Below are 27,981 nucleotides of genomic sequence, written 5' to 3' on the forward strand. Positions count from 1 at the left end.
TGATAAGAGACTGACGCTCCTGTGGATCTAACCGTGTCTTTGCAATTCGCATGGGCTCTTCGGTGGCTACGGGCAGTGACGGAAGTGCGGAAGGCGGGTGTGAAGTTGACTGCGCGGTGCTTGGAGTGGGGAGGTCTTTTGCGCAAGCGAACCCCCCTCTCTCGTGTACGTTGTCGCAGTCTGTTATCCAGACGGGTGGAAAGTCCGATGACATCCTCGAGAGAGGAGGGCTCGTCCCGGACTGCTAGCTCATCGTTGAGCTGCTCGGAAAAGCCATTAGAAAAAATCCCCCTGAGTGCCACGTCATCCCACCCACATTCACCTGCCAATATCCGACTCTATGGAATATTCTGCTGCTGATTTAGCGCCCTGCGTGAGCATGAGGAGACAACGGGTGGCTTCTTTGCCCTAAACGGGGTGATCGAACAATTTATGGAGTTCGTTGGAAAAGGAATCGAATGAGTGGAGTACCGGGGAGGAGTTTTGCCATAAGGAAGTGGATCATTTAGTTGCTTTGCCGCAGAGGTGGTTAGTGACATAAGCTACTTTGCATTGTTCGGTGGGATAACTGTATGGTTGAAGGTTGAAAACGAGTGAGCAATTGAATGAGTAAAAACTGGCTACATGCACCTAGGTCACCGGAGTAGGGCTCGGGAGGTGGGACATGAGGTTCTTTGTACAGGAGGCAGGGTGGCTCTGAGGCTGCGGGCTCGGAATGCGTACTTACAGGTGGAAGTTTTGATAGCATTGTCGAGGAAAGGAGGGATACTTGTTCTGTGAGGGAGTGTAGGGATTCCATGAGTTCGTGGAGAGTCTTTTCTTGTCTCCCTATGCGGGCTCCTTGGAGAGTGAGTGCGTTATCAGTGCCTCCGGAATTGCTGGGTGCATAATGGCCAAAGTATTCTGTCACATATGGAGAGCAGCTGGATCCAAGAGCAGGCGGAGGCAGATGTAAAATGATGTATAGTTTATTGAGGAAAGGTAATGGTGGTGGTCATAGGTGGGTTGGCAGGCGGTGGCGTGGACAGGCAGCTGGCTTGGCAGCAGGAATGACGTGGATCAGGAACACGGGGGAAAACACTGAGAACAAGGAGACACAGGAGTCAAAAAAGGGAACAACAAAAAGGGAATAGAGTGGACTTACGTGAGGTAAATGGGCCGTGGTACTGCTGGAAGTAACTGCAATACTTTGGCGAGGATTTCCTGGAACAGGCAGCCTTATATACCGGTGGTGATGAGGCTGATTGGAGACAGGAAAAAAGGAGAGGGGAGGGGGGAGAGAGAGAGGACGCAAAGCGCCCTCCCGGCTCCAATAATGGAACTGCAGGGCAGTATATGACAAATGCAATGAAAATGTCCCATTCAAGTCTCCCTTTTCTTTCATTTATTGGTATTTTAATATTTTGTTCACATGTGAAATACATATCCAGTTTATTTGACCCTGTGTAACATTGCACTTTAGTCTTTTTATGAAAGCCATTAAACACATTCACATTTCCAGCTGATGATGGCCCACTTTCAAAAGTATTGAAGCACTTTTATGTGTTTAATGGTAGTCATAAAATATTTCGGTGAGTAGTTAAAAAAGGCCGATGACAAGAGATGACGCATTCAATTCCCTTTTCTTTTTCATAGTGTAACAATGCTTTGGGGGGATGCCAGGCTTTTTCTTTAACAGCAGCCATATTTTCACTTGTTTAGGTACAAATACCGCACTCATCTAGGAGTATGCATCTTCACACACATCCATTCATTTCCAGTGCAAATGATAAAAAATGAAAACAAGATAAATAAAGAACACAACAGCAGCTGAATGTGTGCAGTCACTCCTGAAAAACACTCATTGTTGTAAGGAACAAGAAAATAAAAGCTATCTTAAATGTACTGTACACTTTCAAATATACAACTGTATTTTAGTGCAATTCCACATTATACATCAAAGCTAACATGCACAGGGAAGGAGGATCTACCTCAAAAGATTTTAAAGCAGAAGCCATAGTTTGTGTTTTTTGTTTTTAAATAATTTTGCAACTTCAGTGTGTTTCCATTTTACTTACAACAGGTTAAAATAGAAATCAAATATACAGTGATCAATTATAAGGCATAAATAACACTGTAATGCATCAGGGTAAAAGTTCCTTCAGCTAGATTTTTGCGAAATTTTAAAGTAAATTGCTGCTCTGATTCTCACCAACAAGAGTAAACCAAATAGAAATTCCTCCTCCCAGTCACGTTGCTCCTGCCTTGGGGTTTTTTGGACAAGCAGTCATTCTCCTTCTGCTGTGCATCTTACTTTGGTGTGTTCCACTCCACCACTCACAGTTGCTCTTTCCTACATTCCTATGGTCATCCACATATTGCATTCTGTACAGTATTGCACAATTCATATCATTTTTATAACTTCCCCTCAAGTATACTAGCGCTATAAGGAAAACTTTAAAATATCTATCAATGCAATGTTGGTATTTTAAACTGAATGGCATTACAGAGAATAAATCTACACTTCTTCAATTTATAGCTGTGTAACTGATGAAATGCTCAAGAAACCTCCTCACTGAACCCTTTTTAAAACACAGGAGGATTATCTGGAAGCTATGAAAGGCAGTGTCTAACTTTCTGACATGTTTGCATCTGCTTTAAACAAGCAGGTGTAGAATGTAATTAACAATCAACAAAATATTTTAAATATTTTACCATAACTGTATGTACTGTAGTTTGTGCAAAAATGCTGTGGTGTTGTTGGTTCAGTCAAATTGAAACGTCCATCAGTTATGTCCTGGAAACCACACATGTAAATAGACAAAACAACCCGAGCTACCTGTCAGGCTAACACATGGACAGTACATGGGTTAGTTATTAAACCTTATATGTCCTACTAATACTTAAAAATGGTTGCTGAATGGATTCTAGAGTGGCTTGACTCCATTTGTTCATTGTGAGAATATTTTCTTTTACTAAAGACAACTTGCCTTTCATTAAGTGTAACACACAAAATTAGTTTGATTGTGTCTAAATTTTTTCAGACAAAAAAACAACCAAAAACAGAAAAATACCATGACGGCCCCACGCCCCATTTGCACACACTCAGATAATCACAATATTTTGTGTTAAATAAAAATGTTCACTTGTTGTAGACGTGTATATTTGTAATAAATTCTAGGAGGAATAAGTCACTTCCATAAGTAGGAATTCCCTCTCACAGAAAGACTAAAGTGCTCGAGGCTAGATATACTTGAATCAATCTATTTAAGAAAAAGAAAAAAAGACATAATTGGTAAAAATATGATCATTTCTGCATTTCTTAAGTATATTTTTGCAAAGAAGGCAAATACAATAAATAGCCTGGCCGGCCTGAAGGATCAAATTCATGCAGGGTGAAGTGTCAGTGGCCTGAAGAGAAATTATAATTAATAGGGTCATACAAAGCAAGACATGAGATTGTACTGAAAATAGTTGTTACTTAAAGGATAACATATAATGATTAAGATGATTTTGTAGTATTTACTCGCTGTCTGATAAAAAATCTTGGTCACATTTCTGCTTTGTCCGCTGTTTTAATGTAAATTTCTGAAAACATACCAAAACAAATTTTAGACAGATTTAGCAGACAGAAAAAAACCTGCCCTCATAGTCACTGTTTTGAAACATTTAAACATCCCATATTTTACCAAATCAACTTATATTGTCTCTATGCTGGCTCAGTAGACATGTGAAATATGAATTAAAATTGGCCATTAATTTGAACATTAAATATCTTGTCTTTGTCCTGTATTCAATTGAATATAGGTTGAAATGGATTGGTAAATCATCCATTGATCCAGTTTACGAACTGCTTATCCTCACTAGGGTCACGGGCGTGCTTGAGCCTATCCCAGCTATCTTTGGGCAAGAGGCAGGGGACACCCTGAACTGGTTGGCAGCCATTCGTAGGGCACATATAAACAAACGTGCATTCGTACTCACGTTCCCACCTACGGACAATTTAGAGTCTTCAATTAACCTACCCCGGCCTGAAATCAGGTCATTCAAATTTCTCGAGCTTATCGACGTCACTAGCAAATATCTCTGACTGGCTCTCTGCCCCAGAGCCAGCACTGTCAACGTAACAAACGTGTGCTCTCACAAGTACTGAGGATTGAGTCTTCCACACTGAGGCAACCAAGTTGATTTTGAGTTATAATCAGTGTAATTCAGTTTAATAGCCAATTTTTGCTGACTAATTTTGACTTGCAGGACGCAATCCAATCGCGTTTAGCTAAGATTTACTTTTGCTCTCAATCAGCTACTCAAAACTTTACATTCATTATATAAGGTAGTCGCGACATGGTTTATTAAAACACAGTAACAACAATTGGCCTTAGTCTTCACCTTTGTTGTCAGTCTTAAAACAAAGTGAAAGGGCGAGGTGTGGTATGAAGAAAAACTACGTTTTGAAGGACAGTGTTCAACATGACCTTATAACAAAGTTTTCAATGGTTGTTTTTGGTTAAATGGTTTCTTTTACACAGGACAACACGGTTATCATCATGTACTATATGTATTGAAGACATTTGCCATTTGTCTTTCCTTGGGAAGACATAATTGTTAAAGTATTTTTGAAGAGTGTAATGCGTTAGTGTGGGTTTTAATCTTGTCATTTAAACAGAAATTCAAATCGCATTTACAGTACATTTGATTTAACATTTAATTTAAAACAAATGTCTCGGTAAAAATGTCTACCAGCTCTGGAATATAGTGAACATCAAAATAAGATTATGTGGCAACATTATTACCTTCCATTTCAAAAAGGACCACCCACTGCATAGACTGATCACTGTTTTTCACAAGTAGATGCTGGAAAAGCCTCAGGTTCTTGGTTTTGGAACACATACTGTGAAGTAATAGACATATGCACCACAATGCGGGCAATTTTAATGCTCTATCAGACATGGAAAAGCTGATTTGGGAAGTATCTGAAATAGACAAAGGGCTGACAACTTATAGAGCAAAATTTTATTCTAGAGGTGTAAAGACTCACAAAATACAAATTCAATGACTTACTGATTTGAGGTTGGTCTCCATCTCATTAAAGCTCCATTCAGTCAGAGGAAGGTTTACACTGAAGGGCTGCAAATCAGGGAGAGAAAAGCAGTGGCAAATTTTTGTTTGTTTTCAGACAGGTAATAGTGACAGGACAAATACTGTCTGCTAAGTACAGTAAATAAATTAATTAATTAAAAAGTTATACAGCTAATATATAAAGTCTACACACCCCTATTCAAATGCCATTTTTTGTGTGATACATAAGTGAGGCCAAGATCAATCATAAAAGAAAGGATGAAAGAAAGAAAGAAAGAAAGAAAGAAAGAAAGAAAGAAAGAAAGAAAGAAAGAAAGAAAGAAAGAAAGAAAGAAAGAAAAAGAAGAGAAAGAAAAGCCAACATTGACGTGTACTATAACCTGTCCAATTCAATTGATTTACTTTTCTATCTTTTGGAGAGGGGAAGTAAAAGTAAACAACTCAAATAATGTGGTTGCACAAGTGTCTTATAACTGGGATGTGGCCATATTGAGAATCAACCAACCACATTCAAACTCATGATAAATGAGAAGCAGCGCACACCTGACACCATTTAAAGTCCCTCTGATTAACCATAACTGTACCATATGCTCTCAAACAAATGTGGGAAAATACGCCATGGTCCGATTAACCCAAGGTTGAACATTTTCACGATAATTACAAAAATGTGTATGGCGTACACACAACACTGCTCATCACTAAAAGAACACCACATCTACAGTGAAGCATGTTCATGGCAGCATTGTTTTGGGACTGTTTTTCTTCAGCTGGAACTGGAGCTTAAGTCAAGATGGGGTGAATTATAAGCAATTCCAAAGAACAATCAGTGTTAGCACAAAACCTTGAGGCTACTGCTACAAAGCAAAACAAAAAGTAAGTAAAAGCCTACTAGAACATCTTAACTTTATATAGGGAAGAATCAGAGGCACTTTAAATGGTAGCAGGTGTGTGCTGACGCCCATTTAAAATTATTTTGAATGTAATTGGTTAATTCTAAACAGTCACGTCCAACTTATAAGAGGGTGTGTGCACTTGAGCAGCCAAATTATTTCAGTTTATTTTTCCCCCACCCCAACTCTCAAAGATCATGAAACGAAAATGTTTGAGTTTTACAAATGATAGGTTACATTAATGGTGGAACAAGTTTTTAAATTATTTTTTACATTTTTTTTAATTTTACTTTTTTCAAAACAAAAACATGTCTTTTGAACAGAGGTGTGTAGACTTTTTATATCCACTGTATGTGTGCATGCACTTTTTGTGTATGCATGTGTGTGCTCACATCAATAACAGTACTGGTCCCTGGATCCATGTTACTCTGCTGATGGCTCCTGAGTATCAGCTGCTGCAACTCCTCCAGGCTCATATCCATATTTTCCACTGTATCGGAAGCACACTCCACTCTGCACACACAACAGTGACAAGTTGTGTGCACATTAACATCTACTGGATGTGAGCTCTCACCTTTCCATAGCAGCTCTCTTAATCCTTCTCTCTGTCATTGTGGCGGTTGAGCCTCTCTCCTCCAAAACAGACTGCACCATTGCAACAGGAAGGACGGGAGGTTCTGAGGAGCACACCTCACAGGAGGAGCTCAATGCTAGTGTGTCTCCTCCACCAGCACTGCCTCCTTTCAGTCCTGCTCTCACTCCTGGACTGACAGGCTCTTCTTTGATAAGCATCAGGCACTTTTCCCTGATTTAAAAAAATAAAATAAAATCGTCTCTGTATACCTTTTTGTTGCAGTACAGTAATTTGGCAATGAAGGGTGCTGTTACTCATTATATCATTATATAAATATATATATAATGTGTGTGTGTATATATATATATATATATATATATATATACACACACACACACACACACACACACACACACACACACACATACATTATATCACTGTTTGTTTCGGACTGAAGTAGAAGAACTTCTGGGTTTGATGTCAGTTGTACTTTGCATGTAAACCCTGCTAGCCAGGTTTACATGCAGAGTTGTTTTGTCATTCCGATTAGAGGTCTCTGTTCAACTGTTTACATGTGACTTGATCGATTCCGATCGAGTGTATACATGTGCACTACATTAAATCGCAGCAGCCGCGTGACATGCGCGCGTCAAGGTAAACGTCACGTAATTTATCAAGATGGAGGTCAGTCAACTATTTAGCACAGTAATTGGGATTGTTTTTGCACTTTTATTAAAACTATCACTTGATTTAAAACAAGTTACAAGTGGTTGAAAACAACATCTCCATCGCATACGAGCTCTGGTTGGAAGCCGCCATATTTACGTGCATAAACGATGACGTCACCGCGCATTTCCGTCAAGACAGAGCATGCGCAGGCAGAGCGCAGTCCAGCTCCGTTCCGATTCACCGTTGACGAAAATGTACTTCTGATCCATTTTGGCAAAACGAATATTCCACCTTTGTGAAAACGAATGAAATTTCATCTGGATTCGGCCTGTTTATTCTGAATGAGGTGTTTATATGCAGCATTTTCATTCGGTTTGGGCTTCTAAACCGTTTATAATTGGAATAGAAGGCTCCATGTAAACCCCCCTTATGAGAATAAGAAGTCAACCACAAAGTATCACAGCAGATGTCCTTCATGTGTTAGTAATAAATATTTGTGCACCATTTAAGTTGTAATTACACAAATATCAATGAAAAGATAAATAAATAGACAAACAAACTGATACAAACATTAAAAAGGGAGTGCAGTATTTAAGTCACACATCCTACATTTTAATGAATGAAAAACTAACCCGGTGGCACGGTGGCCGACAGGTTAGAGCGTCTAGCTCACAGTTCTGAGTACCAGCGTTCAATCCCCAACCCTGCCTGTGTGGAGTTTGCATTTTCTCCCCGTGCCTGCGTGGGTTGGCTCCGGGCACTCCGGTTTCCTCCTACATCCCAAAAACATGCGTGGTAGGTTGATTGATTGAAGACTCTAAATTGCCCATAGGTGTGAATGTGAGTGCGAATGGTTGTTTGTTTAAATGTGGCCTGCGATTGGCTGGCAACCAGTTCAGCGTGTACCCCACCTCCTGCCCGTTGATAGCTGGGATAGGCTCCAGCACTCCTGCAACCCTGGTGAGGATAAGCGGCTCAGAAAATTGATGAAAAACTAACCCAGCACCAAACCGTGCATTCTGGAGGACGTTGCACTCAGCAGCTTATGCAGACTCTTTCACATCCCTCGCGTGTCTGGTCTGTTTCAGTGCCAAGCTGTGAGCAGAGGCGGGGCCCGCATGTACATGCCACGCTGTCATTGAGCCTGTTTCTATAGGTTTGTGGGCAAAAAGCACACAAGTGGCCTGGTGGGTGTCAGTTCATTTCTTACGCCCTGTTCTTCCTTGCACAATAGCACTTTTTTCCACGCAGGAAAGTTTACAGGGACTTCCTTATCTACCCTGGTAATTTGAGTTCCCTCTGTGTTTCTACTGAAAAAAACTACCAGGGTACAGAAAGTTCCAAGAGGATTATTTAGTTCCTCGTGCAATGTAGCTGTAGTGACTATGGCTCAGTTGTCACTGAAAGCCCCCACCAACAACTTGATAAACTAAATTCCTCCCTGCGACCCTGCTGTGCGAGACCTCAACTAAAAGACGCCTGCTGGACCTTAACCTAATTAGCAGCTTGCCGTCAAATCTGGATTCTCGTCTTCAAAGACTCCTTTCCTTCTTTTGAAGATAGAAACCAAAAGGTTGAAGGATCCTCTCTCCAATAAGACCAAGCTGGGACTTATCGACAACGGAATGCAAATACACCAATGAACTATTTGCATAATATTAAAACATGCACGCAAACGCCCATTGGGAACAATTGCTGGGACACAGGCGTCACCCGCTGGCGTTTGAGAGTTACTGCAATGTGGACTAAATGGTTTCGTTCAGTGAAGATAAAATGTCTGTTTTGATACTTCACAAACTCTGCAGAAATATTCCAAATGTATGCCTTGATGTCTGTGTCAGTGTGCCAACTTTACAGGTCCAGCTGCGAGATTTTGAGAACCGTTTGTCTTGATTTGAAGCCAAACAGCTTGAAATGTGATTGAACAATTGATCTGCCAAGACTAAAGTTTAAACAATCATTGTATGTGCTTGATCTAGGAGTAAGAGTACAAAGTTGGGATTATTTTATATGAATATATGATTTTTACACAATTTTTATGGCTAGATCGTAGACGAGGGTTCGAGTCGATGGGCGTGGTCTTCTCCGGTTTCTTTCTGTGACTTAGACACACCCCCTGGGTATTGAACCCTCAACTTCCGCCTTCTCTCGTGTGTGCCTGGCTCCCTCGTCTTGCTCTGGGTGACCTCGGCACGGCTCCGCCGCACATCCCCTTTCCTTTGTTCAAACATGCGGCTTGGCCAACGCGAGCCTTGGGGATGGAGACTCGGCTTCCTAGCCTCTGTGGATCAGCGCTGGTAAGCATCCAGAACAGTTGCTGCTGAGATACCAGATACGCTCCCAGCCAAACGTGAGTTCTCTGAACTTGCTAGCGGATCCCGAAAACAGGCAGAAAGAGAGACGGTCATATTCTCCCAACAAAGCGTGACGAACAACTTCCCTTTTTCTTCTCCCACCTGTTTTTGTTTAATTTTTCTACATCATTTTTCTTCTTCAACCAAACCTGCTTCGTTTTCCTTCTAAGATGCGCGGAGAAAAGACCATCCCCAAAGACAGACGAACCTACCACAACAAGCGTTGCTAGGCTGTACAATATTAGTGCCTAATAATTTTTGGAAAAATACTAGCTTCCCACAAGCTCCAACTTAGTACTCGCTCAACACGGTGCAGCCTATTCATGCTCAATTTTAGGCCAGCAACATATGGTCCTATCTTCCCTTTTTGTTTACCCTTAATGTTATTTTCTTTCTGTAGTTAGATCCCTTTGCGTGTTTCCCTATTGATCCCGCGTAGATTTCATTAAATAGTCTATAAAATTCCACTTTGTGTTGTGTTTTAAATTTAATAATGAGCATCTGTAATCTAGAACTCGTATTTCCTAAGTGTAGCAACCTTCAGATTATGAGATTGATAAGAGTTTTTTTGTCACTTTTACCTAAATTTTATACAAAAAGAGACGTGGTCCCCTTTCGAGACATAATTAGTTTGAATCTGACGTTAAATGTCTATCAGACTAAACCTGAAGTGAAAACAGACGTTCACCTTCGACGAATGTATTTCTTAAATAAATTACGTTATATCCAAACGCCAATATATGCTACATAGCACATAGCGGTTCTGCTACCTCGTTGCCCTTCTAAGGTGCCCTCCACCTCTCCTGAGATACTGGCCTCCCTCAAATTTTTCTCCACGCTGTCCAACTTCCTCTGTGCTGGGAGACACAGCAAAACCTTTGGCCACACCACGTATGCATGTGCCATCCTGGAGGAACTGCACTACCAGAAAAACTTCTGTTGGCGGCAAATATTATATCTACAATGCCAATGCAATAACCTCTCACTATATTGCCATTCATTTATTGTGGCTTCACTGCATGGCAGATTTTTTATTTGATCAGTACTCCCCTGCACATATCTGATACAGTTAGCATTATTAGCAATTTGTATAATGTGGCAATAATTATTTACATAAGGACAAATGGGCTCTTTTACTTTGCAAAACAAAAAACAAAAAAAAAAACAAGTTGAGTAATTTCAACTCATACATTTAGTAAGTCACCAAGTTGCTTGACATGAGTATATGCTGCTGTTTAACACACAAGCCACCTTCAGAGTTTTATGAAATATCCATCCATCCATTTTCTTTACCGCTTATCCTCACTAGGGTTGTGGGCTGCTGGAGCCCATCCCAGCCATCTTCGGGCAGGAGGCGGGGTACACCCTGAACCGGTCGCCAGCCAATCGCAGGGTACATAGAAACAAACAACCATTCACATTCACACCTACAGGCAATTCAGAGTCTTCAATCAATGCACCACGCATGTTTTTGGGATGTGGCAGGAAACCTGAGTGCCCGGAGAAAACCCACCCAGGCACCGGGAGAACATGCAAACTCCACACAGGCGGGGCCGGGATTTGAACCCCGGTCCCCAGAACTGTGAGCCAAATATGCTAACCAGTCGTCCGGCATTTTATGAAATAAATTCACAAAATACCAACCTAGCCTGACGTATAGCTGATGCACACACTCATTACAATATGGACAGGAACAAATGCAAGAGCAACTTTTTGGTTGATTTTCTACAACTACAGTACTGTAGCTAAAAAGAGCACCACAAAGAATTTTGGGAAGCAGCAGGATCTGCTGCATGGCCCAAAGTCCCGTGATGCTTTGCGCTGCATACACCGCCGGGACCATCAGTGTGGTGCACAATGCCTAATGGTTTAGCCAGGAAATTGTCTGTCTTTAGCAGGTCTGGAGGGGTTGACATTCATGTCACTCAAGCAGAGCACACCCATCTTTTGAAGGCTTGTGGATTTGTGTGAAATCTTGGATGGCGACTTCAAGAGGACAAAATACCTGTACCTCACTAATGTAGCACTTATTGACATTGAATTGCATATGTGAAATTTTAATTTATACCAACAACACAATAATCAGTTCATACTCTGTGGATTTAGTCTACTGCAGGGGGTTTCTGGAACGTAACCAACACGATAAACAAGGGATTACTGTATACCCAGAGGCGGTCCTGGACCGAATGGCTCCATCTGAGACGGCCGTTGAGTGTGCCCCCCTGGCTGATCGTAGGCGGGAGGGCGGTTGGGGGCGGAGATTTTTTGGTTTGTTTTCCAAATAGCAGTACGACGTATATGCACACCGTGCGGCGCTTGTTGATTGTGCAACCCTGGCCGATCGTCAGTAGGGGGGCGAGTGCTGTCCCTCACAGAATGCCGCCATGGCGCCCATATCACTCGTTTCAGAAACCGGCCAATGTACTGTATACTAGTGCGTGCGATGAGGTCCTTGGCTGGTGAGGCACTGACATGAGAGTCAGATTTACAAATTTATGAGCCAAACAGTTGGTATGGCAGCTTGACAAAAAAATCTATGTACAATGGGTACGGAAAGTTGTCAGACCCCCTTAAATTTTTTACTCTTTGTTATATTGCAGCCATCTGTTAAAATCATTTAAGTTAATTTTTTCCCTCATTAATGTACACACAGCGCCCCATATTCACAGAAAAAAAACAGTATTATTGACATTTCTGCTGATTTATTAAAAAAGAAAAACTGAAATATCACACAGCCATAAGTATTCAGACCCTTTGCTGTGACACACATATATTTAACTCGGGTGCTGTCCATTTCTTCTGATCATCCTTAAGATGGTTCTACACCTTCATTGGAGTCCAGCTGTGTTTCATTATACCGATTGGACTTGATTAGGAAAGCCACACCCCTGTCTGTACAAGACCTTACAGCTCACAGTGCATGTCAGAGGAAATGGGAATCATGAGGTCAAAGGAACTGCCTGAAGAGCTCAGAGACAGAATTGTGGCAAGGCGCAGATCTGGCCAAGTTTACAAAAAAACATTCTGCTGCACTTAAGGTTTCTAAGAGCACAGTAGTCTCCATAAGACTGAAATGGAAGACGTTTGGGACGATCAGAACCCTTTCTAGAGCTGGCCATCCGGCCAAACTGAGCAATTGGGAGTGAAGAGCCTTGGTGAGAAAGGTAAAGAAAAACCCAAAGATCACTGTGGCTGAGCTCCAGAGATGCAGTCGGGAGATGGACGAAAGTTCTAGAACGTCAACCATCACTGCAGCCTTCCACCAGTCGGGGCTTAATGGCAGAGTAGCTCGACGGAAGCCTCTTCTCAGTGCAAGACACATGAAAGCCTGCATGGAGTTTGCTAAAAAAAAACACCTAAAGGACTCCAAGATGGTGAGAAATAAGATTCTTTGGTCTGATGAGACCAAGATAGAAATTGATGGCCTTAATTCTGAGTGGCATGTGTGGAGAAAACCAGGCACTGCTCATCACCTGTCGAATACAGTCCCAACAGTGAAGCATGGTGGTGGCAGCATCATGCTGTGGGGGTGTTTTTTAGTTGCAGGGACAGGGAGACTGGTTGCAATCGAAATAAAGATGAATGCGGCCAAGTACAGGGATATCCTGGACGAAAACCTTCTCCAGAGTGCTCAGAACCTCAGACTGGGCCGAAGGTGCACCTTCAAAAAAGAAAATGACCTAAAGCACACAGCTAAAATACAGAAGGAGTGGCTTCAGAACAACTCCGTGACTGTTTTTGAATGGCCCAGACATGGCGCTGACTTAAACCCAATTGAGCATCTCTGGAAAGACCTGAAAATGGCTGCCTACCAACGTTCACCATGCAACCTGACAGAACTGGAGAGGATCTCCAAGGAAGAATGGCAGAGGATCCCCAAATCCAGGTGTGAAAAACCTGTTACATCATTTCCAAAAAGACTCATGGCTGTATTAGCTCAAAAGGGTGCTTCTACTAAATACTAAGCAAGGGGGCTGAATACTTATGGCTGTGTGATATTTCAGTTTTTATTTTTTAATAAATCTGCAAAAATGTCAACAATTCCGTTTTTTTCTGTCAATATGGGGTGCTGTGTGTACATTAATGTGGGGAAAAAATGAACTTAGATGATTTTAGCAAATGGCTGGAATATAAAAAAGAGCGAAAAATTTAAGGGGGTCTGAATACCCGTACCCACTGTATATAGGATACATACTCCCATAGCTGATGTGTGACTGCAGTGGTCTTCAGCTGAATTTAAAGAAGTTCTGAGCTTCTGGGGTGGAATTATAAATTTAGGCTTTTCAGGATACAATCAAGCCCACGTTGAATGCATCAGACTGTTGCTATATTCACCTTCCAAGTTGTTTTTTGAGCATGTCTACCCTTTTTTCAAGCAATTTCAAACAGCTCCTATCCAGATGGATTTGTGGGAATTGTCTGAGTCATGTTGAGTAAGATGACAGGTGTTCTAGTGCTTCATATATCAACATCACTCACCTGCTCTCATCAGGCTGCATCTGTAGAGACATGCTGGCTTGTGACATGTCTGTTACATCCGATATAATCGGTCCACCTGTTAGCCCAGTGGTAGAACATGAAGCAGTATCATTGGATGGCTGAGAAATAGGAGCAGTCAAGTTAGGTTATATTTGCAGGGCATAATCCTTAATCACAAAAGCATCTCAACTGGCTTCACAAGCCCGCAGTTCACAGAGATCAATGACACCCCGAGGTCTAAACAACCCATCCGGGCAAGGAAAAAGGATGGTGATGTTGTTCCTCAGGCAAAGTCAAAACATTATTGTGCCAACAGATGACTGTATCTCTCACGAAGCACTGCTTCCATCTAGTGTTGATATTACATAACAACTGCAGCATACAGGTGTTAACAGAGGATTTAGGATTTTTCCATGTTGGTGTGCACAATCCTTCATGTAAACCAGGGGTGATTAAAAAAAATAAAAAACTTAAAAGCATACATTACAATTAATAATAATAATAATCATGTTTTCAACTAGCGGCATGGTGGACGCCTGGTTAGAGTGTCAGCCTCACAGTTCTGAGGACCGGGGTTCAATCCCCGGCCCCGCCTGTGTGGAGTTTGCATGTTCTCCCCGTGCCTGTGTGGGTTTTCTCCGGGCACTCCGGTTTCCTCCCAAATCCCAAAAACATGCATGGTAGGTTAATTGACAACTCTAAATTGCCCGTAGGTGTGAATGTGAGTGCAAATGGTTGTTTGTTTATATGTTCCCTACGATTGGCTGGCAACCAGTTCACGGTGTACCCTGCCTCCTGCCCGATGATAGCTGAGATAGGCTCCAGCACGCCCGCGAACCTAGTGAGGAGAAGCGGCTCAGAAAATTGATGGATGGATGGATGTTTTCAACTGATATAGTGCTTTTCAAGGAACTCAATGATGCTTTACAAATGCATTATTCATTCACTGGTTGTGGTAAACTACGAAGTGTAGCCACAGCTGCCCTGGGGCAGTCTAATGGAAGCGTGGCTGCCAATCTGTGCCTACGGCCACTCCGACCACCACCAACCATCCAACCACGCTCGGCGGGGATACAAACCGGCGACCCTCCAGTTGCAGTACATACACTTACCCTCTGTGTTACGCCACCCATGATTAGCACATTCATAAACTATGAACCATGAAGATTAAATACTTTTGGTTTAAGTTACAACCCACTAAATATTTTTCCATTTAATTTGGTACACATTACATGTCACATTAATTAATTAATCAGTTAATAAAACATGATGGAAAATTAATGTTACGCATTGTTATTTACTACTATATATACTGTATGTATGTACACAATTATCCATCCATCCATTTTCTGAGCCGCTTCTCCTCACTAGGGTCGCAGGCGTGCCGGTGCCTATCCCAGCTATCATCGGGCAGGAGGCGGGGTACACCCTGAACTGGTTACCAGCCAATCGCAGGGCACATACAAACAAACAACCATTCGCACTCACATTCACACCTACAGTCAATTTAGAGTCTCCAATTCATGCATGTTTTTGGGATGTGGGAGGAAACCGGAGTGCCCGGAGAAAACCCACGCATGCACGGGGAGAACATGCAAACTCCACACAGGCGGGGCCGGGGTTTGAACCCGGGTACTCAGAACTGTGAGGCTGACGCTCTAACCAGTCGGCCGCCGTGCCGCCCTGTACACAATTATCTATATGAAAATAATTACATATATAATATACAAACCCCAATTCCAAGGAAGATGGCACATTGTGTAAAATGTAAATAAAATCAAGATACCATTATTTGCAAATCCATTTCAACCTACATTCAATTGAAAATACTACAAAGAAAAGATATTTAATGTTCAAACTGTTATTAATTTTTTGCAAATATGCTCTCATTTTGATATGTATGCCCCCAACACATTCCCAAAAAGGCTCAATAGGCTCACTTGTTCACAAGCAAAGATTGTGTAGTGTATGAACAAATAGTCCAACAGTTTAAGAACAGCGTTTCTCCATTTACAATTGACGTTTACGCTCACGTGATTACATCCGGGTACTGGTCACCACCACCGCCATACTGGATGGTTGAAGTCTTCACATTGCAACCACATATACGGCTTAACAGTGATGGCTAATTAGTCTTTAGGAAGTTATCAGAGGGGATTAGATCTCATTTGCTCCATTTGCACACTGATTGAGGAGTATCTGTAACATTTGCACAACCAACATTGTCCCAGATGATCGCACTACTCGTCACTTTAAACGGCATACACTCCTTGAAGTCTCAGCGCCCTTTGCACAATGGTCATTGCACCGGACTATTGGGGGCACAGGGTTTAATCGTTTTATGCCCAAAGTGGATATATTTTGGGGATATTTGTAAGGCCTATTGTCAATCATCCCACACACTGTCCAAAAAAGGAAAGGACCATCCTAAATGTTATCAGCGCAAAGTTCAAAAGGGAGCAACTGTAATGGTATGGGGTTGTGTTAGCGCCCCTGGCATGGGTAACTTGCACATCTGTGAAGGCACCATTAATGCTAAAAGGTACATGCATGTTTTGGAGCAACATATGATGCCATCTAAGCAACCTCTTTTTCAGGTATGTCCTTGCTTATATCAGCAAGACGATATCAAGCCACATTCTGCACGTTCTAACAGCGTGGCTTCGTAGTAAAAGAGTGTCTGTACTAGACTGGCCTGTCGGCAGTCCAAACCTGTCTCCCATCGAAAATGTGTGGCACATTATGAAGCACAAAATACGACAACAGAAACGTATGACTGTTGAGCAACTGAAACTGTACATTAAGCAAGAATGGGAAAGAATTCCACCTACAAAGCTTTAACAATTGGTTTTTCTCGGGTCCTAGGCCCTTTTTGAGTGTTGTTAAAAAGAAAGGTGATGTACCAATGGGTACCATGCCTTTGTTCCAGCTTTTTTTTAATGTGTTGTAGGGATCGAATTCAAAATGAGGGAAGGTTTGCAAAAAAAAACAAAAAACAATAGTTTATCAGTTTGAACATTAAATATATTGTATTTGTCCTGTATTCAATTGAATATAGGTTGAAATGGATTTGTAAATCATCCATTGATCCAGTTTACTAACTACTTATCCTCACTAGGGTCACGGGCGTGCTGGAGCCTATCCCAGCTATCTTTGGGCAAGAGGCAGGGGACACCCTGAACTGGTCGTCAGCCAATCGCAGGGCACATATAAACAAACTACCATTCACACTCACATTCACACCTGCGGGCAATTTAGAGTCTTCAATTAACCTACCATCCATGTTTTTGGAATGTGAGAGGAAACCGGGGCACCCGGAGAAAACCCACGCAGGCAGAGAACATGGAAGCTCCACATAGGTGGGGCCGGATTTGAATCCGGGTCCTCAGAACTGTGAGGTAGATGTGCTTGTAAATCATTGTATTCTGTTTTTTTTTATTTACATTTTACACAACATCTCAACTACATTGGAATAGGGGTTTGTAATATTATATCATATTATACCATATATATGAATGAATTTTTATTATCACCATCACCATGAGTATGTGTACGGAGCACAGCATCTTGTTATACATGTTGTTATTTATTGTAGCACATTGAATTCTGTACATGAATATGAAGATGACAGTGACAATAGGGAAGCTGCATAAAATGCATTGTGTAACATTTGCATATTCTCTCACCGACTGGATGTAGAAGGACTCATGCATTGGCTCCATTGGGTTACTATGGCTGAACTTGGAGGCAGGGGGGCTAATAGATCCGTCATCCAACATCAATGGCCTGAACAGATAATGAAGTTTTGATATGTTAGACGTCTGACTCAGAGTAGTTGCATTATCAATATCTATTAGGTAGACAACTGAAGGTTCTTGTATGTTTGAATTGACTGTAATGATATTTGCAATATGGTCAGAGGGGTCTCAAAGTTCGGAAATATAGGCACAAAATTAAAGTGCTTTTCATTAAACCCTACTGTGGTCTGGGCTGTTCGTATCTCAGCAGAAGCTGTGGCAAAAACATCGCATTTACTCATTAGAAATAACCATGATCTCCAAAATCATTTTGTCAACTTGTGGTAAAGCATGAGGCATCATTGCAACTTTGCCAGGTAGCATGCTGACCCTGTAATGCCTATGCTCTTGGCACCTTTGTGTGAGAACGTGCCTTTCCCACTGCAGCAGCAAGGCTGAACCAGCATTTTACATACATTGGCAGTAGCTGGGTCATGCACTCTGCTGTGCCTTCCATCTGTGTGTGTGTGTGTGTGTGTGTGTGTGTGTGTGTGTGTGTGTGACTGATTCAGCACTTGTCGCCATTCACACTGCTTGATGGTTCAGTTTGTCAGCTGAGCCAGCCCTTCCCTCTGCCCCACTGTGGCCCCGTTTGTCTGACTTTTGTTGATTGCCACCCCATGTGTATTTGTGTGTGTGTGTGTGTGTATTTGTGTGTGTGTGTGTGTGTGTGTGAGTACTCACAGCTTTCTCTTCAAGCTTACAGTGCCAGGTGTGTTGGACTGCATTTGACTGAACAGAAACTGAATTAGCTGGCAAAGAGAGAAAAGGCACAGCATGAATCAGCAACCCTCTCTAAGCTTTCAATCTCTCATTTCTCACTCTTTCTTTTTCTCTCTCTCACACACGCACGCACGCACACACAATACACATACATTGGATATAAAAATTTTAATATCATTACTTAAGAATGCACTGTATGTACTGGCTACACATAGTTAAAGACTAGCCAGAGTTACAACTATAACTGAACTGAGCTTGACTGCAAAAAGACAAAACAGCAGCAATATAGTTGGATTGGCTGAGGGAAAGGAGTTGTGGAAAAATTATGTTTGAATAATTACAGTATGTTTTGGAATATTTTACTAAAAGTTCAACAAAAAATGGTATTGGTATCGACAAGAGGTTTGAGGCATTTGCTTAAATACGTTTCTGTTGATGTTTAACAAAGAGAATATCTGAATGATGATGACAAAAAGTTTCAAGTATTAGCATTGGGGATGGACATAATAATTATGTGTTGAATTGTTTGTTAATTAAGGCATCTTGAAGCAATTTTGCATTCTTCAGAAGAAAAACATGACGTCAAATAGGAAAAAATTATTTAGTCAATTCAAATCAAGACCAGTAATTGTTTTATTCTACACATGACATAGACTGACCTTGTTCATGACCTTCTGCTGCTGTGTGTGGTTCTGCCTCAGTGAGACCACCTCTCTCCACAGAACCTCATTCTGCCTACAAACAGTACATGGGGGAAAAAAAAAATGATAAGATCACAAGCAAAAGGGGACATATTTATTATTAATTTTAAATGTAAGAAACAAATATTGTGTTCATATCATTAGTATTACTGTTTTTGAACAACAATTAATAGATTAGTTGATATGAAAAAGATATTCTGATTATATTCATCCTCCATGGAAGCAGACTGATTGTCTTGGTGTTTAATCAAAAGAAAACATTAGCAAACATCTGCTTTTACTTTGAAAAACAATGATCAACATTTTTGGTTGTTACGGTTGAAATTAGCAACTGAATCATAATGAACGTATTTTTGTGCATTTTCTTTCAAATTTGAAAAAATAGATTGAAATTTTAGTTTTTTTTTTTTTTAAACCAATTCCCTGATTAATGGAAAAAAATAATCAACAGATTATTTGATTATTAAAATAGTTGTTAGTTGCAGCCCTAATTGAATGGAATCACAAACCTAAGTTCAGATAAAGGCATGATTGCTATTAGGTAAGAAATACTATTTGTACCTTCCAAATTCATATAATTTTTGTGTCATCTGTTGGGTATGTCTCCAATGATCTTTTCATTATTCCAATTGCTAGAAAAAAATTTCCAGCGAGGCTGCATTCAGCCACTACTGACCGTGCCTTTGGAATAGGCTGCCAGAGGTTATCAGTACCACAAAATCTGTTGATGTTTTTAAAAGGAGACCCAAGACTCACCTAGCCTTTTAACTGAGTTCTTAAATATTTATTTAGACCTGTATTTATTACTGTACTGACTTATTTATTATTTTATCTACTAATTATTTTTATTCTTTTTATCCTATTTTGCTGTATTTCTTATTGCCTTTCAAATTTTTATTTTGTCCTATTGTCTTTTAGTCTCATTTATTTATTTATTTATTTTAACTCCAGTGTCTGTTCATGGGAGCCTCCAGACTGGGAGGTGTGTTCGGTCTGCCCGCGGGAATGTGATTCTGCAGTTTTCCCATGGCCCGGGGGAAAGAGGGACTCCAATTGCAATAATGTGGGGAGTCCACCCCATTCTTCCCGGGTCATGGTGGTCTTTGTGGCGGCATCCTCTGTGGCTGAAGGCTGTAAAACCTCTCGGTGTGGATGGCTCCCACAGTTTGTCTCTCCTCACCTGGATCCTCAGTGCCTTGCCATGTCTCTACACTATGAATCTATAGGTGCTGTGTGATCTTGTAAGGTTCTTGCAATTTTAAATGTCAGTCTTAATTCATATAAAACACTTTGTGTTGCATTTTTATGTAAGAAAAGTATGACATGGTATGATTTGATTTGATTATGAATGTGCATGCACATGTGAACACTGCGTGTGTGTGTATGTGTGTGCCAGTCAGGTGAGCAGGTGAACATTCTCTGCTCTCATTGACAAACAATACTGAGTACAAAGAAGCAGCAGCACACAAAGAACACACAGCAGCGATTGAACAACAATAGCCACCGCAGGGTAAAAAAAAAAAAAAAAAAGCTCTGTTCATGTACTGGTTGACGTGTTCCTACATACCAACAGAAGTAATGTGTTTTTCGAGCATGTATATCTGGCTGCTGGATGTATTTAGTGTACACACGACAGTATAAGGATATATATATATATTTTTTTTTTTTTTATATATATAATCCTGGTGACAATCTCTTGTCTGTCTGACAACATTAAGCACAATAATTACATACCTGAATTTTTAATGATTCATGAATTTGCTTTGTTTTTTTATTTTTGATTAGTCTAGCAGCCTTGTTCCAGGATCATGAGGAGCACACACAAGCTGTCTACTTACTGCTTCATGTCCTGCATCTGACACTCCATGTTGTCCTGTTGTGTTCTTAGGAGCTGAACTTCATACAGCAGTTTACTAAGGTCCTCCTGACGAACTTTAGTCTCTTCACTCTTCACAATTGATACCTGCGCACATGGTTATACTGTGACCCAGTTTGTTTTAGCAAAGGATTCCTTTTTCTGTGATCATTATATGTCCATAAAATACCTTCCTCTTGATGTGTTCCAGCATATGTTCATGTCCCTGGAGGAAGTACAAATGTTGGAACTCTGTATCGTCTCTCTCAGGCTTCACCAGACCACTTTGCTCAATATTTACAACTTTTCGAAAGCCGTCTAGACATACAGACGAGGCAGAATAGAAATGCGTTAGGGACAAAAGAGAAAAAAAACTATTTAATTAGAAGAAAAAAAGACTCACACATGTTGAGCTGTCGGACAAAGCTTGCCATATTATTGTGTTTAAAGTACTTTGGTAGAACTTCCTTGGCAAAGCGACCCTGATCAAATACATGGAAACTGGTCCCAGTCTGAAACAGACAAATACAGAAATTACTGTTATTACCATGTCTGGAAGGAATCCTTTTTCGGTTTTAAGAAATTATTATTGCTCTATCCAGTAAATCAATCTATCCCATCAATTTCCACACATTACTTTAAAAGACTTCATTCATATATCACATATACACTGACAAATTATATGTTAGCTGTATATACTCTTACATATACTTAGAAGAATGTAAAAAAATATATCTTTCTATAATGTATATAGATATTCGATTTTTTAGTATTGCATCTCTGCTTCTTGCAGATGATGTGGTTCTGTTGGCTTCATCAAGCCGTGACCTCCAACTCTCACTGAAGCAGTTCGCAGCCGAGTGTGAAGCGGCTGGGATGAGATTCAGGACCTCCAAATCTGAGACCATGGTCCTCAGCCGGAAAAGGGTGGCATGCCCTCTCCAGATCGGGGATGAGATCCTGCCCCAAGTGGAGGAGTTCAAGTATCTTGGGGTCTTGTTCACGAGAGAGGGAAGAATGGAACGGGAGATCGATAGGCGGATCGGTGCAGCATCTGCAGTGATGCGGACTTTGTATCGGTCCGTTGTGGTAAAGAAGGAGCTAAGCCGAAAGGCGAAGCTCTCAATTTACCGGTCGATCTATGTTCCTACCCTCACCTATGGTCATGAGCTGTGGGTCGTGACCGAAAGAACAAGATCCCGGATACTAACGGTCGAAATGAGTTTTCTCCGCAGGGTGTCCGGGCTCTCCCTTAGCGATAGGGTGAGAAGCTCGGTCATCCGGGAGGATCTCAGAGTAGAGTCGCTGCTCCTCCACATCGAGAGGAGCCAGATGAGGTGGCTGGGGCATCCGATTCGGATGCCTCCCGGACGCCTCCCGGGCACGTCCCACCGGGAGGAGAACCCGGGGAGGACCCAGGACACGCTGGAGAGACTACGTCCTTCGGCTGGCCTGGGAACGCTCCCGGAAGAGCTGGATGAAGTGGCTGGGGAGAGGGAATTCTGGGCATCCCTGCTAAAGCTACTGCCCCCGCGACCCGACCCGGATAAGCGGTAGAAAATGGATGGATGGATGGATGGATTATTTTACATATTTCTCAGTTTTCTCACTGTGACATATTTAATAACTCTGTAATAGTACCCCACTACTATTACCACTACTAATATAAACAAAATATGCCATACACACACAAATACTAGTATAAACAAAGCATATTGCCATATATACATTAGTAGTGGTAGTGGTAGTAGTGTCATTAAAATATGTCATACCTGGAAATATCAATGAACATTATAATTAAAGTAGTCTACCCTATGGCATTTTTATTATGGCATAGCATTATCATATGCTCTTTTTGACTTGTATTTCGAAGCTATATACATTGTGAAAATCCTCAGAATGCTATTGTTTTGTTATAATTAATAGATTTCTTAATGCTCTTAATGCATTAATGGACTGACCTATAGCGAACCTCTAAATCAATAATGAAGGGTGTTGCCAAGACATTTATTGTTATTAAATTGATCTTGGATTAGCATGTGCAATTGTTGTTTCTATGACTAGAATGAAATCAAAATGCCCTGTGTGTAAAAATATACTCTCTCAGAGTATTTGTTATTCTTTTCATTTCTTGACAACTATTCATTAGGGTTGTCCAAATCTGACACATTGACATCAACACTAACTCATTTGTGTTTTAGTTTATATATTTATATTAATTATATTATCGGTAACCAGCTTAACTGTGTGTCAAAAGCATGACTTTTGATGAACACAGCACATGGACACTTTGTTCCCAACCGTCCAGTAGCGTTTTTTAGGCTACTCACAGCACTCCAGCAGATTAGGTGGTTGGTATCTGGATCCTCCACGAGAGTCCACAGTTTGGTGAGAAAAGCTGGAACGTTGCTGGTGTAGCTGCCATCTACACCCATAGCACCTGGAGACTCCTGCATGCTGACTCGGTCCACTGCCACAGGAAACCAGATGTTTGATGTTTGTGTGTGAGACTGAGGAACGCCTGTATACAGTATATGTATATGTGCCAGTTCCCCACACTAGTCCATGTTGGAGAAATCCACTTGTGGAAATCGGTTACTGATATTCCCAAGTTTGCCTCAGTCTATTTGATTCCATGCCTGTCAAGCACAAGCGCACCTTGTTTGTTATGTCCAGGTTTGAATTTACCGTCACTTGTCTTCACTGGCTTGTCAAATATCCTCAAAACATCTGCATTAATCTCTCAGTACATGTTTTCAGTTATTCCTTTAGTTTTTCTACCCCCTCTCTCCTCTTTCTGCACCACCATCATTCAACTGAATGTCATCATAGAAGGTCCTTGTCAGCACCCACACAATTCAAACCCAACCCTACCACACACACGCACACGTGCATACACAAACACACACACACAGACACACACACAAGCATCCCCTGGCCTCCAGTTGACAATATAGAGTAAAACAATCAGCATCCATACAAAAGCTTTGGCAATCTGCCAATTTACAATCACCTACTAGTGGACTGTAATTCAGTACAGTTCTATTAAAGTTAGTGCTGCTGAGGTGTTCAAACATGCCTCAATGTTGTTGTGGATATAGAGTTACTAAAATATAATAATCACATTCTGACTAAGTCATTGAGAGGTCCTGGCTCTACACGATTGGGACTAAATGGGAATTTGTGTAATGACTTTGTAAACTGACTAATGTCTGTTATCAGTAGTATTAAATTAAAATTGTTTACCACTTGTGTACAAAGGATCTCTGGGCAGTGGGTGTCTTATTTCATATATAGCCTCCTCAGGCAGTTTATAGTTTTGGATGAAGGCTAACATGGATATGAATGGAAAAAATCAACTTCTTAAACACCTAACCTACAATTCCATTACAACATGCTGGCAATTTTTTAACTTGAGTTCGTTGTCACATTTCTGTGGGGGCAATTATGTATTACTCGTGCACTCACTGTAGTTGTCTCGCCATGCTGCACTATTTGCATATACTGGCCACTCATGCCAGAGTAGCATCTGCTCCATTTGCACACTGATTGAGGAGTATCTGTAACATTTGCACAACCAACATTGTCCCAGATTATCGCACTACTCGTCACTTTAACCCGCATACACTCCTTGAAGTCTCAGCGCCCTTTGCACAATGGTCATTGCACCGGACTATTGCAATATTAGTCATTCGAACTGCTCTAAGTGCTAAAGGACTCTGCATCTTTTTGCACAATTGTCAAAAATAAATAAATAAATAAATGTACCGGCATTACCAGATAACTAGCAACCCTTTACTGCTCAGCGACTGTTTTTTTTTGTCAATGTCTTTCTGTCTCCATAGTGTTCTCTGTCAATTGACTGTCTGTTGTTGTACTAGAGCGGCTCCAACTACCGGAGACAAATTCCTTGTGTGTTTTTGGACATACTTGGCAAATAGAGATGATTCTGATTCTGATTATTGACAACAAAGGTCACCATTTCTTTTCTCTGAGATGATTTTAATGCTGCGTCACTCCCTTTTGGCCTCTAAGAGGGAATAAAATACAACAACAACAACATGAAGACTAACCATTGCTTGCTAAGCAGACACAATCAAACTTGTCACATTGGATGCAGGTTTCACCCGAAGTAGAAAGGCTCCCAGTGCAAATACCCAAGTTAGAGGCCTCAGTATGCAGAAGTCTCGATGGGGTTCACCAGAACCACATGAAGAACTACTGTATTTAAGTATTGTATAAAGGTTATATACACGCAAGCACATGTCAATGAGCACAGCTCTCCCCATTAAATCCCCGTATTTAGGAACAGCTTTCCAGGCAAACACTCTCATATTCTGTTTAGCACAACAAGTCAAACTCAAAGTAAAACAAAGTAAAAACAAAGGAAACTTTGGCCAGAAAACCTTTCCCGGTCACTCACTCAACAACTCATGGCTCTTTCCAATCACATTGGATAACTAAAGCAAACCTCCTGTCCTCCGCCCATCCTCCCTCTTAATCCCGCAATCTACCTGAAGGGACCCTACAGACTGCAAGAAGGAAAACCTGATCTACTTATATGACCCAAAGGCAGTCCCTACCCTATGAGGGTGACAGTTGCTAATCTGTAAGGAACAAGGTTATTATATTTAGCGAAAACGAATGAAATAACTAAAACAAAACTTGAAAGAACATTTTTGTAAACATAATAAAATACAAATAAGATTTTTTTTTTTTTCAAAAAATTACCTGCAACGAACTATAATTATAGTGAATTAATTTCATTTTTATTTTTGTCTATTCATTTCATACATGAGCTTTCGCCAGTGATTTTAAAGAACAGCCAGAAAGACCCCAAAAATGTCTTGCAAATTTGATACATCACAGAAAAGAGTCTTTAACAAGTTAACAAAGCCGGACAATGAACGAATGGATTCATAATATTAATCACAAATTATGTGAAATCAGGTTTCGAAATGGTCAAGAACTGAGACATTCTTTCAGCTTCCAGACGCTGTGGGCGGGTCACAAATGCTATCAAAATCTCGCTTCCCCAGAATTTTTCAGCTGTCAATCAAAGATGTGCCTCCTCTCCTTTTATGCAGGGAGAGAAGAATTTGTAGCGATTGCACATGCGCTCATGGGCCGCAGAGAGACATTCTGGGGCGGCCACCCATTTGTCTCCGTAAAAATTCTGCAGGCCATTAATCAAGGGCATGGTTAGCTGTGATGGGTAGCGTGGAGGAGGTGGGGCAAAAAGTCATCCAGGCAGGGCGACTGTGGTGCACGCATTGCTGTGGCCGCCGAGGTTTAGCCTTCGGTGGCCACAGCCAGATGAATCCACCCGTCCTCCTCCTCTTACTAGTCTGCTTCCTGACTTCTGTTGAGGTGCCTGTGAGCAAGCCTTGTCTCCCCCCTCCCCCGCATCCCCCTAGCTCAAACACTGCAGCACTGTTTGCATCAAAGATATCATAACACTAGACCGAGACAGCACTTGGAGAGTGAATCGAGCGATGTGCAGAGTGGCTGCCATCTTGAGTCGGGAGTCCCATGATGTCCCATCCTCCCTCTACTTGATTCCTTTCTATTGAGACTGTGGGCATGAGCAGACTACAAAATGACCATATTATTATATATTATAATATTTTAAGTTATTTTCATGCAGTTTGTTTTGTCACAAATGCCAGACATGCAAGTTTTTGGGATGTGGGAGGAACCGGAGTACCTGGAGAAAACCCACACAGGCACGGGGAGAACATGCAAACTCCACACAGGCAAGGCCCCGGGATTTGAACACTGGTCCTCTGAACTGTGAGGCAGCGTGGGTTTCCTCCGGGCACTGCGGTTACCTCCCACATCCCAAAAACATGCATTAATTGGAGACTTTAAATTGCCCATAGGTGTGAATGTGAGTGCAGATGGTTGTTTGTTTGTATGTGCCCTGCGATTGGCTGGCAACCAGTTCAGGGTGTACCCCGCCTCGTCCCCGAAGATAGCTGGGATAGGCTCCAGCATGGCCGCGACGCTAGTGGGTATAAGCGGTACAGAAAATGGATGGATGGATTTATATATATAGTGTATATTGGCATTTGAATAAAACTTCATATTTATTTAAGAAATGAATTCTTCAAAGCAGCGACGCCTGTGTTGCTTCCGGTTTAGCGTGATTTGACGCTTAACGTTAATCAACTTATTTTGTCTCGTAAAGGGCACCACGTCTTTATATGTGTAAAATGTAGGAAAAGCAACGTGAAACCTTTTATCAGTCTCATAATCTTTATCTTTATGAAATCGAGTCCTAGATGACAGATGTTTCCTTATTAAACTCAAAAACACACACGAAACACATCAAAGAAGATATTTATAGAATATTTAATTAAATCTACAAGGAATCTATAGGGAAACACAAAGGGGTCTAACTACAAAAATAAAACACGAATAATGGTGAAAAAGAAAAATAGGCGTACGAAAAGGGAAATAGAACAGTGGCTAAAGTTGAAAATGGGAGAGCTTAATGCATTGAGTCAAAGCAAGAGCAAAGTTGGGATTTTGTGTGAAGCTCGTAATTTCCCCAAAATTAATAAGCACTAATATTGTACATCCTAGCAACGCTTGTTGTGGTACTCACGACCGTAGGTTCATTGGTCTGTGGGGTGGTCTGTCTCAGTCGTCTCTAGAACCACGGATACAGTTTTGGTTGAAGAGGAAAAAGGATGCAGAAAAATAAAACAAAAACAGGCGGGAGAACGAAAAGGGAAGTTGTTCATCACGCTTTGTTGGGAGAATATGACCGTCTCTCTCCCTGCCGGTTTTCGGGATCCGCTAGCAAGTTCAGACAACTCACGTTTGGCTGGGAGCGTATCTGGTACCTCAGCAGCAACTGGTCTGGATGCTTAGCA

At 41.3% G+C, this 27,981-nt stretch overlaps 1 protein-coding gene across 4 annotated transcripts; it reads right to left on the reverse strand.

The window, feature by feature from the left end:
• Positions 1-1,278: 1,278 nt before the first annotated feature.
• On the reverse strand, positions 1,279-27,981 carry hsf4 (heat shock transcription factor 4). 4 transcript variants are annotated; one of them, XR_009768550.1, is made up of 15 exons: positions 27,711-27,981; positions 23,431-23,570; positions 21,504-21,612; positions 21,291-21,418; positions 21,084-21,208; positions 19,204-19,279; positions 18,506-18,573; positions 17,711-17,810; positions 14,025-14,143; positions 6,523-6,753; positions 6,341-6,461; positions 5,041-5,106; positions 4,773-4,870; positions 3,506-3,567; positions 3,370-3,390 (listed from the first exon to the last, which is right to left on the reverse strand). XR_009768550.1 is itself a non-coding variant. In XM_061676681.1 (14 exons), the coding sequence occupies exons 2-13, from the start codon at positions 23,554-23,556 to the stop codon at positions 4,811-4,813; spliced, it is 1,329 nt and encodes a 442-aa protein (XP_061532665.1). In that variant the 5' UTR covers positions 23,557-23,570; positions 27,711-27,981; the 3' UTR covers positions 3,370-3,390; positions 4,773-4,810. The 4 variants fall into 4 exon arrangements, 3 of the variants coding, with proteins under 3 accessions (XP_061532663.1, XP_061532664.1, XP_061532665.1); XM_061676681.1 differs by lacking the exon at positions 3,506-3,567; XM_061676679.1 differs by having other exon boundaries at positions 1,279-4,870.

Source organism: Phycodurus eques, chromosome 5, assembly GCF_024500275.1.
Source record: "Phycodurus eques isolate BA_2022a chromosome 5, UOR_Pequ_1.1, whole genome shotgun sequence".
In the NCBI taxonomy this organism is placed as follows: domain Eukaryota; kingdom Metazoa; phylum Chordata; class Actinopteri; order Syngnathiformes; family Syngnathidae; genus Phycodurus; species Phycodurus eques.